General features: G+C 43.4%; 1 protein-coding gene across 1 annotated transcript in view; it reads right to left on the bottom strand.

Annotated features, from left to right (window-relative positions):
* Positions 1-1,344: 1,344 nt before the first annotated feature.
* Positions 1,345-10,837, bottom strand: part of THSD4 (thrombospondin type 1 domain containing 4) — a 175,048-nt gene continuing 165,555 nt past the window's right edge. The window contains exons 14-16 of the mRNA XM_063314027.1: positions 5,383-5,562; positions 2,765-2,909; positions 1,345-1,720 (exon numbers count right to left, since the gene is read on the bottom strand). Of these exons, the coding sequence (XP_063170097.1) occupies positions 1,578-1,720; positions 2,765-2,909; positions 5,383-5,562 (468 nt within the window). The 3' untranslated portion in view covers positions 1,345-1,577. The remainder of the gene's footprint in view (positions 1,721-2,764; positions 2,910-5,382; positions 5,563-10,837) is intronic.

The raw sequence follows: 10,837 nt of genomic DNA, 5'->3' as shown, positions 1-10,837 counted from the left end.
GTGATTTGGGTTAAAATGAAGGCTGCTCAATTTCCCCACTGCTGCTCTAGCAAAGGGTGTGGTGCAAATGCAAGGCAGTATGACATGCAAATGAGAAAATTCGATGCTCCTACTTCAATAATAAGCAGGTCTTTGGGACAATGGTCCAGGGCTTCACTAAGTAGAAAGAAGTCATCCAAATGAAGCCAAATTCCATTACTACATTCTAAAACAGTGTTTTTCAACCTTGGCAACTTGAAGATGTGTGGACTTCAACTCCCAGGATTCTGGGAGTTGAAGTCCACACATCTTAAAGATGCCAAGGTTGGAAAAACACTGTTCTAAAACATATGAAAAAAATACACATTGCCCTTGACAAATCAGGCTTCAATAGTGCGCCTAGTCATCAGTGGCTGGAGAAGGGAGCAGGACTCACAGACAACATCCACAAATTTCCCAGTTCAGCCCCTGGCAGTGTTAGAGTTTGCTCCATAGTACCAAAGAGTTCAGTAGGAAATGATGTGAAAAGACAGTGGAGGGCAGCAGCTGATCCTGGATGAGACAGTAAGGACAGCTCATCTGCAGGAGCCGAAGCTGCAGGTGATACCTTGACATAGTAAGGGCCTCGGCCTCTGCCAGAATTCCCACTCTGTTTGCTAAGGCTTCCCCCTCTCTGCCTGCCCTAAAGGAGAACTTCCAACTTGGCGAAGTTGGTTTTGTGGCTTTCTACCTGCTGCCACCGAAAACTTGGTGGCGCCATTGCTTTAGAGTTTGAGCTGGTCCTCAGCATGACGTTAGATCAGGGAGAAGCAAAATCATGCCCTGGAGCACCAACACCCTGCTTGCCTAACCTCTTCATTAAAGGTCCTTTTCATTAAAACAAATAAATAAAGTATCGACCCCTAATGACATCTCTTTAAGGAAGAACACTTCACAGTCCCATGAAGGCCTCAGTATTTACTTTCGAGGTGGGTCCATCGTCCAGAAGAAAGAAAAGGTGCATTGGAGGCGAGGGGGGCAAAAGGGGGTCCTGGAGAGCAAGCTCCCTGCTGCTTGCTAGTAAGTGAGTGAGGGGACAATGGGTCATGCTCACACTCACAGCCATTTTGTGAGGGGGGCCACGACAGCCTCTTAGACTTCCAAATGTGCCCCTTGGCTTTTAAAGTATGCTGATTCCTATGTATGGATTATTGGCATGATCTTCTTCAAGGTGTACTGAAGAGCTGAAAGACCAAGTTAGGGACAGACTGACATGGAGGAAACCTATGTGGTTGCTAAGAGTCAACAACGACGTGATGGCACCTATTCAGTCAATCAATCAATCAATCAGTCAATCAATCAATCAATCAATCAATCAATAATCAATCAATGTGTATTCTCATGGCTAAAGCTTTGAAGGCCCAGCTTTACAGCATAGGTTTCCCCAAAGCTTCTATTACAATGTGTGTCAGCGATATCACCCAGAGGGGCTTCCATCACCCACTTGGAGGTGCCCACCGTTACGGGGGAAAAAAACCCTCCCCTGAAAAGGTAGAATTGTTGTGAAAGCAGCTTGCAAGAGGTGAGGCACAGGTCTGAAGCCCAGGATGGCGCGGCTGTTATCTCCTGCCCAAAAACCCCAACTGCCGATTCGCCACTCTCAGACAGGACACGCAGCAGGCCGTCTTGTAATAGGTGTAGACACAGAGGCGGGCTTGAACCACCACATTGCAGTTGTAGTATTTATCCTTGCAGTTTTCATCTGGAACCATAACATTAGAACGACCTCTTAGGGAGAAGCATGGAAACACGTTCGGGAGGGGATTGCATGAAAAGGAAGACTCACAGAAGCCCCCGTACGGGCCAGTTGATAGCATTATCTGGAATGTGACATGTCACCACTGGAAAGTCTTGGAGGGGGGGGGGGTTGGTGCAATTCAGATTCCACCAAATAAACATCTGAAGAGGCATTTTCATGAAATGGCTTCCCACATGATGCCCAAGCATTGTAAATGCTAAAGTTTCTTCAAATCTTGGGTATGTCAGTGCAATGAGTCATATATAGATATATATACACAATACATACGTACAAAGACATACACGAGAGCCAGTCTGGTGCAGTGGTTAAGGCACTAGGCTAGAACCCAGGAGACAATGAATTCTAGTCCTGCTTTAGGTATGAAGCCCACTGGGTGATCTTGGGCCAGTTCCTCTCTCTTAGCCCTAGGATGAAGGCAAGGGCCAACCCCTTCTGAACATCTTGCCAAGAGGACTGCAGGGTCTAGTCCAGGCAGTCACCAGGAGTCAACACTGACCATTGACTCAAAAGTTCTATCATCTACCTATCCATCCATCCATCCACCTCCACCTCCACCTCCACCTCCACCTCCACCTCCACCTCCACCTCCACCTCCACCTCCACCTCCACCTCCACCTATCTATCTATCTATCTATCTATCTATCTATCTATCTATCTATCTATCTATCATCTATCTATCTATCTATCTATCTATCTATCTATCTACCTATCTATCATCTGTCTGTCTATCATCTATCTATCCATCCATCCATCTATCAACTGTCTGTCTGTCTGTCTATCTATCTAATCATCTATCTATCATCATCTTTTCATTCCAAATTCCAACTGAAAAAAGAAAATCTGCTTTTTAAACAAGAGATGCATTTAGCGTTGGTTAAAAACATCCATCCATCCAAGACCTGCCTCCATAACCTCAGGGGCATAAATAGATTTTTTCTCCACTAGATGGGAGTTCCACAGTTAGAAAAATGAGATCAGGCTTCCTACCTATTTCGGGCATGCAGTCCTGGGTGTTGCATGGCTCCTTTTCCTCCGGTTTAAGCTGGGGGTCACATTTGGTACTGGGGGACATGTCATCTGAAAGACATCGCACCTCTCGGATCCTGAAGCCACCCTCACAGGACTTTGAACACTGCAAAACAAACCAACCAAACCATTGTGGTGAGATTGGGAAATCTTATATGGAATTACTCAGAAATAAGTGTTAAATTCCACACTGGTATAATCCACACAGATTTAGGATAATACTTCATAAATTAGGCTTATGCAGATCCCAGCCAAAAGGAGGTCATAAGAACCCACCAGTGTTTTTCAGCCATGGGAATTTAAGCCGTGTGGACTTCAACTCCCAGAGTTCCCTGGACAACCATGCTGGCTGGGGAATTCTGGAAGGTGAAGTCCACACGGCTCAAAGTCCCCAAGGTTGAATAACACTGGATAGGATTGTCCTAACTCTGAATGATTTAAAACTTTTACTGTACTCCATAAATCACTGCCCAAAGGAAAAGGGGGCTTTCAGCCCATGCAAAAAACCCAAAAAACACCAGTATATTTATCATCCTTCTTGCTCGGCCCTATTTATTTATGGGCCAATTATGCTTTCCGTACCAGAGGCTGAAATGTCAAAAGTGAAGTTCATAACTCAGACAGCGACATCTCTATTTGGGCCATATAAAATCTCCAAAATTTCCCACCTTGACAATATCATCACTCATATCAACTCTGATTAGTTTAGAGTAGGACTCATAAACCAGGTATCTATCACTCCAAGACCCTCGACTGGAGCATGGAATGTAGAATCTTAATTTTGTCAAATTGCAACACCACGCGGTTGTCTAGGTGGACAGGGTGCTGATGACTGGCCAGCTCGGTCCCTTGCTGAAGATTATTTCATCAGCTTTGGGGAAAGAGAGTGGGCAGACAGGCGCTGGTGCATTCAATCAGTGTAAATGTCCACGTGCAGGTGATTTGCTGAAGACCAGTCCTGCAAAATACCGGGGTGTCCACAGGGCATGGCCAAGAAAGCCGAGACAATGGCCGCAATGGTGTAATGCACATAGAAACAGGCGGTGTTTCAATCACGCCATCGTGGCTGCCATCTTGACTTTTTTGACCGTACTCTGCAGACTTCCCTGTAAAGAATTTGGAAAGTATGGGGTCTGATGGTCTAGAGGTAGGCCAATGATGGAGCAGAGAGACACTCCACGGAGAGAAGGTAAAAGGTCAGGAAACCTTGATGTGCAATCTGAGTAATGAATACAGGTAGTCCTAGACTTATGACCAAAACTGGGACCAGTACTTCCATCGTAAGTCATTGCAGTCATAAGTCGAGTCACCATGTGATGGACCTGATTTTATGACCAGTTTTATGGTGGTTGTTAAGCAAATCACGGGTCATTAAGCAAATCACTGCAGTCATTAAACGAATCCAGCTTCCCCAATGGGCATTTTTTGCCAGAAAACTGCAAAAAAAAAAAAAGCAGAACACAATCACATGGGACCCTGCAACTGGTCGTAAATGCAAGCTGGTTGCCAAGTGCCCGAAATGCTATTCTGTGATTGTGGGGTGTGTGACATTTTGCAACACTCAGTAGTGCTTTACAGGCCAAAAAGCACCCATTCTGAAGCTGTTGTAGCTTCAGATCATCGTTAAACAAATGGTCTTAAGTTGGGGATTGCCTGTATTTCAATTTGGAGACTCTATTCCAAACCAGTAGTTTTTGTATGGTCAGATGAGGCCCTACTGGACTGGACCTTGGGTCCCCCAGTCTCTGTTGACCTGGAACACCCTTTTCTTAACAGCCTCTCCTGTATATGCTGGACTGCAGCTTCTAAAATCTGGCTAGCCAGTTGCCTTGGTTCCTCCAAGTCTGGTTGTCATACTTAACCAACTTGCTTAACCAACGCATGGTTCTCAGAATCCAAGCTATGAATATAACTTTTTAACTCAATGGGTGGCTCAGCATCACCACGTGACGAGATGGGCAGAGATCCCCACTAAACTAAACAGTTCTTCAGATGACCCTGAGCTACTCAATCGTTCTCTGACTGATCCCCCTCCCAAGATTATGATAAGAACAGCAGAGTGAGCCAAGGCAAGTTTCTTGGAAGACAAAAGGTTGCTAATGTAAATAATACTCTGGGTTATTATACGCTTACCTTAATCAGTGCATTCATCTTTAGTTTGCAAGCTATCTCAAGTGTTTCTGAGAGTAATGTTCTTAATATGCATTTTTTTAATTAAGAAAAACCTTCCTTAAATGCATTTCGGTTCCTGCTGTGACAGGGAAATCAACAGAAATGCTACTTTAGACAGCACAGAGGAAATTGTCTCACTCCAACAAGGACAGGTGAAGAAGGGGAGATTTTATTATTGCGGAAATGAGCAATGAAAGCAACATATGCCAGAGCAAGACCAGGTTCTCGCTTTATGACCGCAGCATCAAAAACGATGGGGAGCTAACTTAATCGAGACTCTGCCCCGTTTTATTATTTATTAAGGAATGCCTTTATGCTGAGTCTGAAGCTTCAGAAACAGTTTCAGCAGATGCAGCATGTTGTACTTTAATGGAAAGGAAGGGTGAAGGAAAGATAGAGATACATACTGGGCTCCATTCAGTACTAAACCACTTAGCACCACAAGGCTTGAGGTAGCACGTCTGCTGGCTGGGCAGCCTTTGCAGAAACGAACACTCGTGGGGATTCAGCATGTCAAAGTTGTTCTCCGTCTTCCTGATGCAAATGACTTCTCTCTGCTGGGTCCCACTGCCACATTCGATTGAACACTGTGCCAGGTGACAAAAAGCAGAGACAGAGATTCACCATGTGGAAAGCTAAACTTTTGCGAGACCGGGGTTTCTCAACCTGGACAGCTTTAAGATGGGTGGACTTCAACTCCCAGAATTCCCCAGCCAGAATTCTGGGAGTTGAAGTCCACCCCTCTTAAAGTGGCCCAGGTTGAGAAACCCTGGTCTGGACAATTTTGGTTCTCTCTGTGCCCGGATTGGTGAATTGGTGTCCCGGATTAAGCTGGGACAATATCGAGCCTGGCCATGCCTCTTAGGACCAGCCAAAAGGTCATGGAGTTTGCTTTCCTTGTACTTCACGCAGACCTTTTAGCCAATCCTCAGTGTTCAGGGAGGGAATGTGAGGAAGTCAGGAGGAGTAGCAAACTCACATCATCGCTGCACAATCAGTACCTTTTTACAGCCATTAGCAAATCCCAAAACAGCATCTGATTGACCTGCCCATCCAAGAGTATAAATGTGATTGTCACTGAATCAAAAGGAAGGGATATGATAGCTAAACAACCTGATTCCTAGAGTTTTATCTCAGGATGATTTCAACATGTACTGAAAAAGACGCTGTGGAACTGGTGAATATTTACTTGCTCCCATCTAAACATTTTCTGGAGAAGCAGCAGTCCAGTCATATGTTATTGTTTCTTCTTTCCTTTTCAAAAATCCATTTATTCCAGTTCTCCTGCCTTTATGTCCACTGTTTCAATGTCTTCTTGGATCCAGTTTGGATTTCCTTCTGTTTCCTGGGTGTTCCAGACAGTCAGGAATCACACACTGACCTCAGCAGTGCCTTGAGTCAATAAGTGACCAGTTTACAGGTAGTCCTCACTTAACAACCACAATTGGGACCAGAATTTTGGTTGCTAAGTGAAGCAGTCATTAAGCAAATCTAACCTAAATTTATGACTTTTTTGTGGCAGTCATTAAGCGAATCACCAAGGATGTTAAGCAAACCACGTGTTTGTTATGCAAATCATGTGGTCTCCCATTGATTTTGCTAGCCGGAAGCCATCCGGGAAGGTTGAAAATGGCGATCGCATGACCATGGGATGTTGCGGTGGTCATAAATGCAAACCAGCTGCCAAGCACCCAAATTGTGACCATGTGACTGCGGGAATGCTGCAGCAGTCGTAAGTGTGAGGACTAGTTGCAAGTCAGGTTTTTCAGCACCATTGTAACTCTGAACCATTGCTAAACAAATGGCTGTTAAGTGAGGACTACCTGTATTAGAATAAGTGTGAAACCTGGAAAATCACTGAAAGAATGTTGTTTCCCATTTTTAAAATATTCATATGTTGAACTAAGCCAACGCAGGAACACCTTCTCGCACCCCAAATAAGAAAGCAAGAAAAATAAATTTAAAAGGCCTTTCGTTGCTGGTCCAGGAACAGTTCGCTCTTGGTTTTAACACTTGGGTTGCTTTTTTGTATTTATTCCAGCTTTATCTGCAGCGACATGCCTGTCTCTGCTCAATATCTGTTGCAGGCATTTTACTTTAATCAGGAGGACAAAATAAACAGGAGGCCCGATCCTTCAGGTTTAATAACAACTCATTTTCGCAGAACGCTCGTATCAGTTTGCAAGATTAAACTGAAAGTGGCTGCGGTCATGTTGCTCTACAGAAACCAGAGCTACACCAAGTTATTTTCCATCTTGTTTGTCTTTTCATTTAATGTGATTCAGAAAGAAGGAAAGCAACTTCTTTAAAAAGAACTGTCAGAGGGAAACTAGGCTTGGGTGAAATTCTCCTGGGTGGGGTTTTTGCCCTCATCTCAGGATTTTTGCCCTTTCCTCAGTTAGAAGGTATCTCCCTCGCTTCGTTCAACCTTCTCTCTGGTGCGTCTGCAAGATCCCACGGCTTGTGACACTTCAAGTCAAGTCCGTGGGGAGATGTGATGGCTTTTTCAGACCAGGAAGTGTGAAGCAGCTGGAAAGGCAGCAAAGCGATGGGGAGAGGGGTAATCCACACCCCCAAAAGAGCACCCAGTCCTCTCTCTCCAAGCCCAACAATAACATCCGCTCAAAAGGACCATCCAAGAGATTGAAAAGAAATTCAACATCCTGAGAAGTAACCAGAAATAATAATATGTGTGTATCGTAATAAAGAAAAAAGCTAATAGGATTTTGAAATGGATGGTTATTTGAAGGAAAGCCGGTGAGCTTCTACATTAAAGAAGGAAATCCTTCCCTGTAGTTTTCAGGAAGAAAGATGATTTTTCTTAGGAGAACCAAGGCAAGCTCTGAATTTCATCCAGTCTGTTTTCCTCCATTTAGGTAACTAATTCAGTCAGGTCCTGAGGAACCACAGATTTACTTGTACCCTTCACAAGTAGCAATGAAAGGGGGGGAAAATCGTGGTGCCCATTAGTCTCCAAGCCAATATTCAAGCTACAATGCATTTCTCTTAATGTTGTATTGTAGTTGTTTGATCAAAGCATGCATTAAAAAAGCATAATATTGCAGCACGCAGTTCTCTGGTTATATACATTTCAAAACACATCCTCTCAGGGGCTGAGGCGGTGAAGCTCCTTTTGTAAGCATTTCTTACCAAAATATTTGCAAAGCCCACGTTGACATGGGTTGGGACCAGCTTGAGCTTCAGAAAGACCACCAAACTGTGGAAACTGAAGTTCATAGAGGTGCCCTTCCCTGTGGCAGCCATCACACAAAAGTGTTTTTTGGGAAGGACTAGCTGTCCACCAGGCTGATGGGTGTGGGCTCCAGCCAGGTCTAAAAGGCCAGTTTTGGCTATTGAAGCTCATGCCTGCGTCTTTAAAGGTTAAATATACACACACAGTACTCTTCCTGGCACTTTTTGGAAACGGTCTTTAGAAGACAAATCCAACAATTAATTGGTTTCTATGTCACTTGAAGGCCATGATCTCTACCGAGCTAGGTTTTTTGGTAGCACAGCACAATTGACTCTTATTTTAAAAAGTGGAATATTTTTTATATGCCAAGTACAATTTTTGTAATATCCTGAATAGACATCTATCCGCTGTACCAGTGAAAAGTACAGGCTGTTCTGAACAAAATCAACACATCTGATACTTGAAGTGTTCAAAAAGGAGTCCAGGACTGACCCAACTCCAGAATAACAAAAGCTTTGGGTATGGCCTGGTTAACAGGGATGGGGGGAAAAGATCATCCAGCCTAAATGGCTTGTTTTTAAATGGACGTGTTCACAGACGAGAGCAAATAGTTTTGTTTCAATTGAAGAATGCAAAGTTCTAGGACTGCAGTTTGAGGTTGAACATTAGGACGGCAGTTTGGCACGAGAACCAAATACCTAGAAGAGTGGTAGACTGTTCCTTGCTGGAGACTTTCAGTTCCATCTTTTTGGAATGCACTTGCTCAAAATCTCTTCCCCCGAGTAAGATGAAGGACTCTTTCTCCAGCAATAAGATTTCCCCCCCTTCCCTCCCTCCCTCCGTCCCTCCCCATTCATTCCCCGCCTAATTCTTTGCTTGGACTCCTGGATTCTCCTGGATTCAAAGCAGGCCATTCCCAAAATTCAATGATGGGGTTTTGAGTTCCTGAGTTTCTTGGCCTCTTCCAGTCTTCTGCTGCTATGGATCCATGTGTCTTGATAAAACACTGCCATCATCTACTGCAGGGTTTTTCAACCAGGGTTCTGTGGCACCCTAGGGTTCCATGAGAGGGGTTCCCTGGGAGATCCTGATTTATTTAAAAAAATTGTTTCAAATTCAGGCAACTTCACATTAAAGAGATAATTTTCATTCTTTATTTTTAGTTTCATGGATGAAACTAAATAATCATGGAGAGATAAATAAATAATCATGGAGAGATCTGGCTTATGGAATCGCCAAGGGTCGGATACGACTGAACGGATAATTTGATTCGATTTTTAGTTTCAGAACACTGTTAAGGCATATATACAGGCCTACCTGTATAATGATTTTGTAACTCCTGGCCTGAATGTGCAGGGGTTCCTCAAGGCCTGGAAAATATTTCAAGGGTTCCTCCAGGGTCAAAAGGCTGAGAAAGGCTGATCTTCTGGATTCATGAAGAATGTTCTCATATAAGGATTTTCCTTTTGCTTACTTGGATGCGTGCAACTGAAGCCTGATAAAAGGTGCGCATCAGACTATACTTTTCAGGGGCAGCATTTAATCAAGTCATTGAAATCTACTTCTCTACCCAGACAGAGAAGACTTCATGTGATCACATCGAGTTTAACTTTGTCCTTTACCTGTTCCTATTTTCTGGACAGAGATGAAATGGTTGCGCCAATATTCGCCTTCCTCTTCCTTTTCTCCTCCTTTTTCATCATGTACAAATCAGATGATTGATTGCGCTGAGTTGATTTATATCCCTCCTTTATCTAAGTGGGCTTTGAAACCATCAATTTTGTTTGAGGTGCCCTAAAGGCTCATGTATTTATCCTGATGTCAGTGCTCATAAATTACACATACTTTTAAATAAGAACACCAGCCTTCATAAACACGGGACTAAGTTGTACGATCTTAATAAAACTATTTTGAAAGACTAATCATCTGTTTTCAATATGACAAGGCTGAATGATGTCTCTGTGCCATTTTCTATGCTTTTCAGTCTTACAGTGTAAGTATGTGCCCATCTGTTTGAGAGAAAGAGATTATAAGTAACAAAGGAGAATTAAAGTGTTGTGGGTTTTAAAATATTCTTGGGTGCCTATTCCTGAAGAATTTATTACCTTGGAGAAATAAATTAGAGGCCTGAAGCAAGATGGTAGATTTATAGATAAACTCTTCATGGAGTTCAGACATAATTCCTGTTAACAGCATTGTAAATTGCTAGCCTCAGAGCAAGTTAAGTCTAAGGGGGGCAGTTAACAAAACAAAAACTTCTGGCTGTGCAAGGCTTTATTTTCAGGAAAAATGTTTTTGCAGTGGGAACGAGCCGTTGGTGCTCGGCAAAGGCTGAGTAGCTGGCAGCTGTGACCATTGACAGCATTACTAGAGCAAAAATAAAATGAAGAAATTGCTTTTATCAGGACTGCCTAAGCTTCTAAAATCCACTGTGCAAACTTGGCATCCTGAGAAAAGAAAGCCTCAAGATTTTAATTTTATGCTCAGGGAGGCAGGGCCTTGCAACCAGATCTTCCTGGGTCTGGGGGAAGCAACAGGTCTGAAAAGCAGGAAGGCAGCATGGCCTTAACAATATCATAGTTTGGATTTTCTGTGAAATTCCCAGATGGCCATTTATATTTTATGAGAGGTCTTTGTTTACATAGCTCGCTGATGATCTAATGTAGATC

This window comes from Candoia aspera, chromosome 13 (genome assembly GCF_035149785.1).
Source record: "Candoia aspera isolate rCanAsp1 chromosome 13, rCanAsp1.hap2, whole genome shotgun sequence".
NCBI lineage: Eukaryota > Metazoa > Chordata > Lepidosauria > Squamata > Boidae > Candoia > Candoia aspera.
Note: the sequence above shows the minus strand (reverse complement) of the source record. Positions and strands in the feature narration are given on the sequence as shown.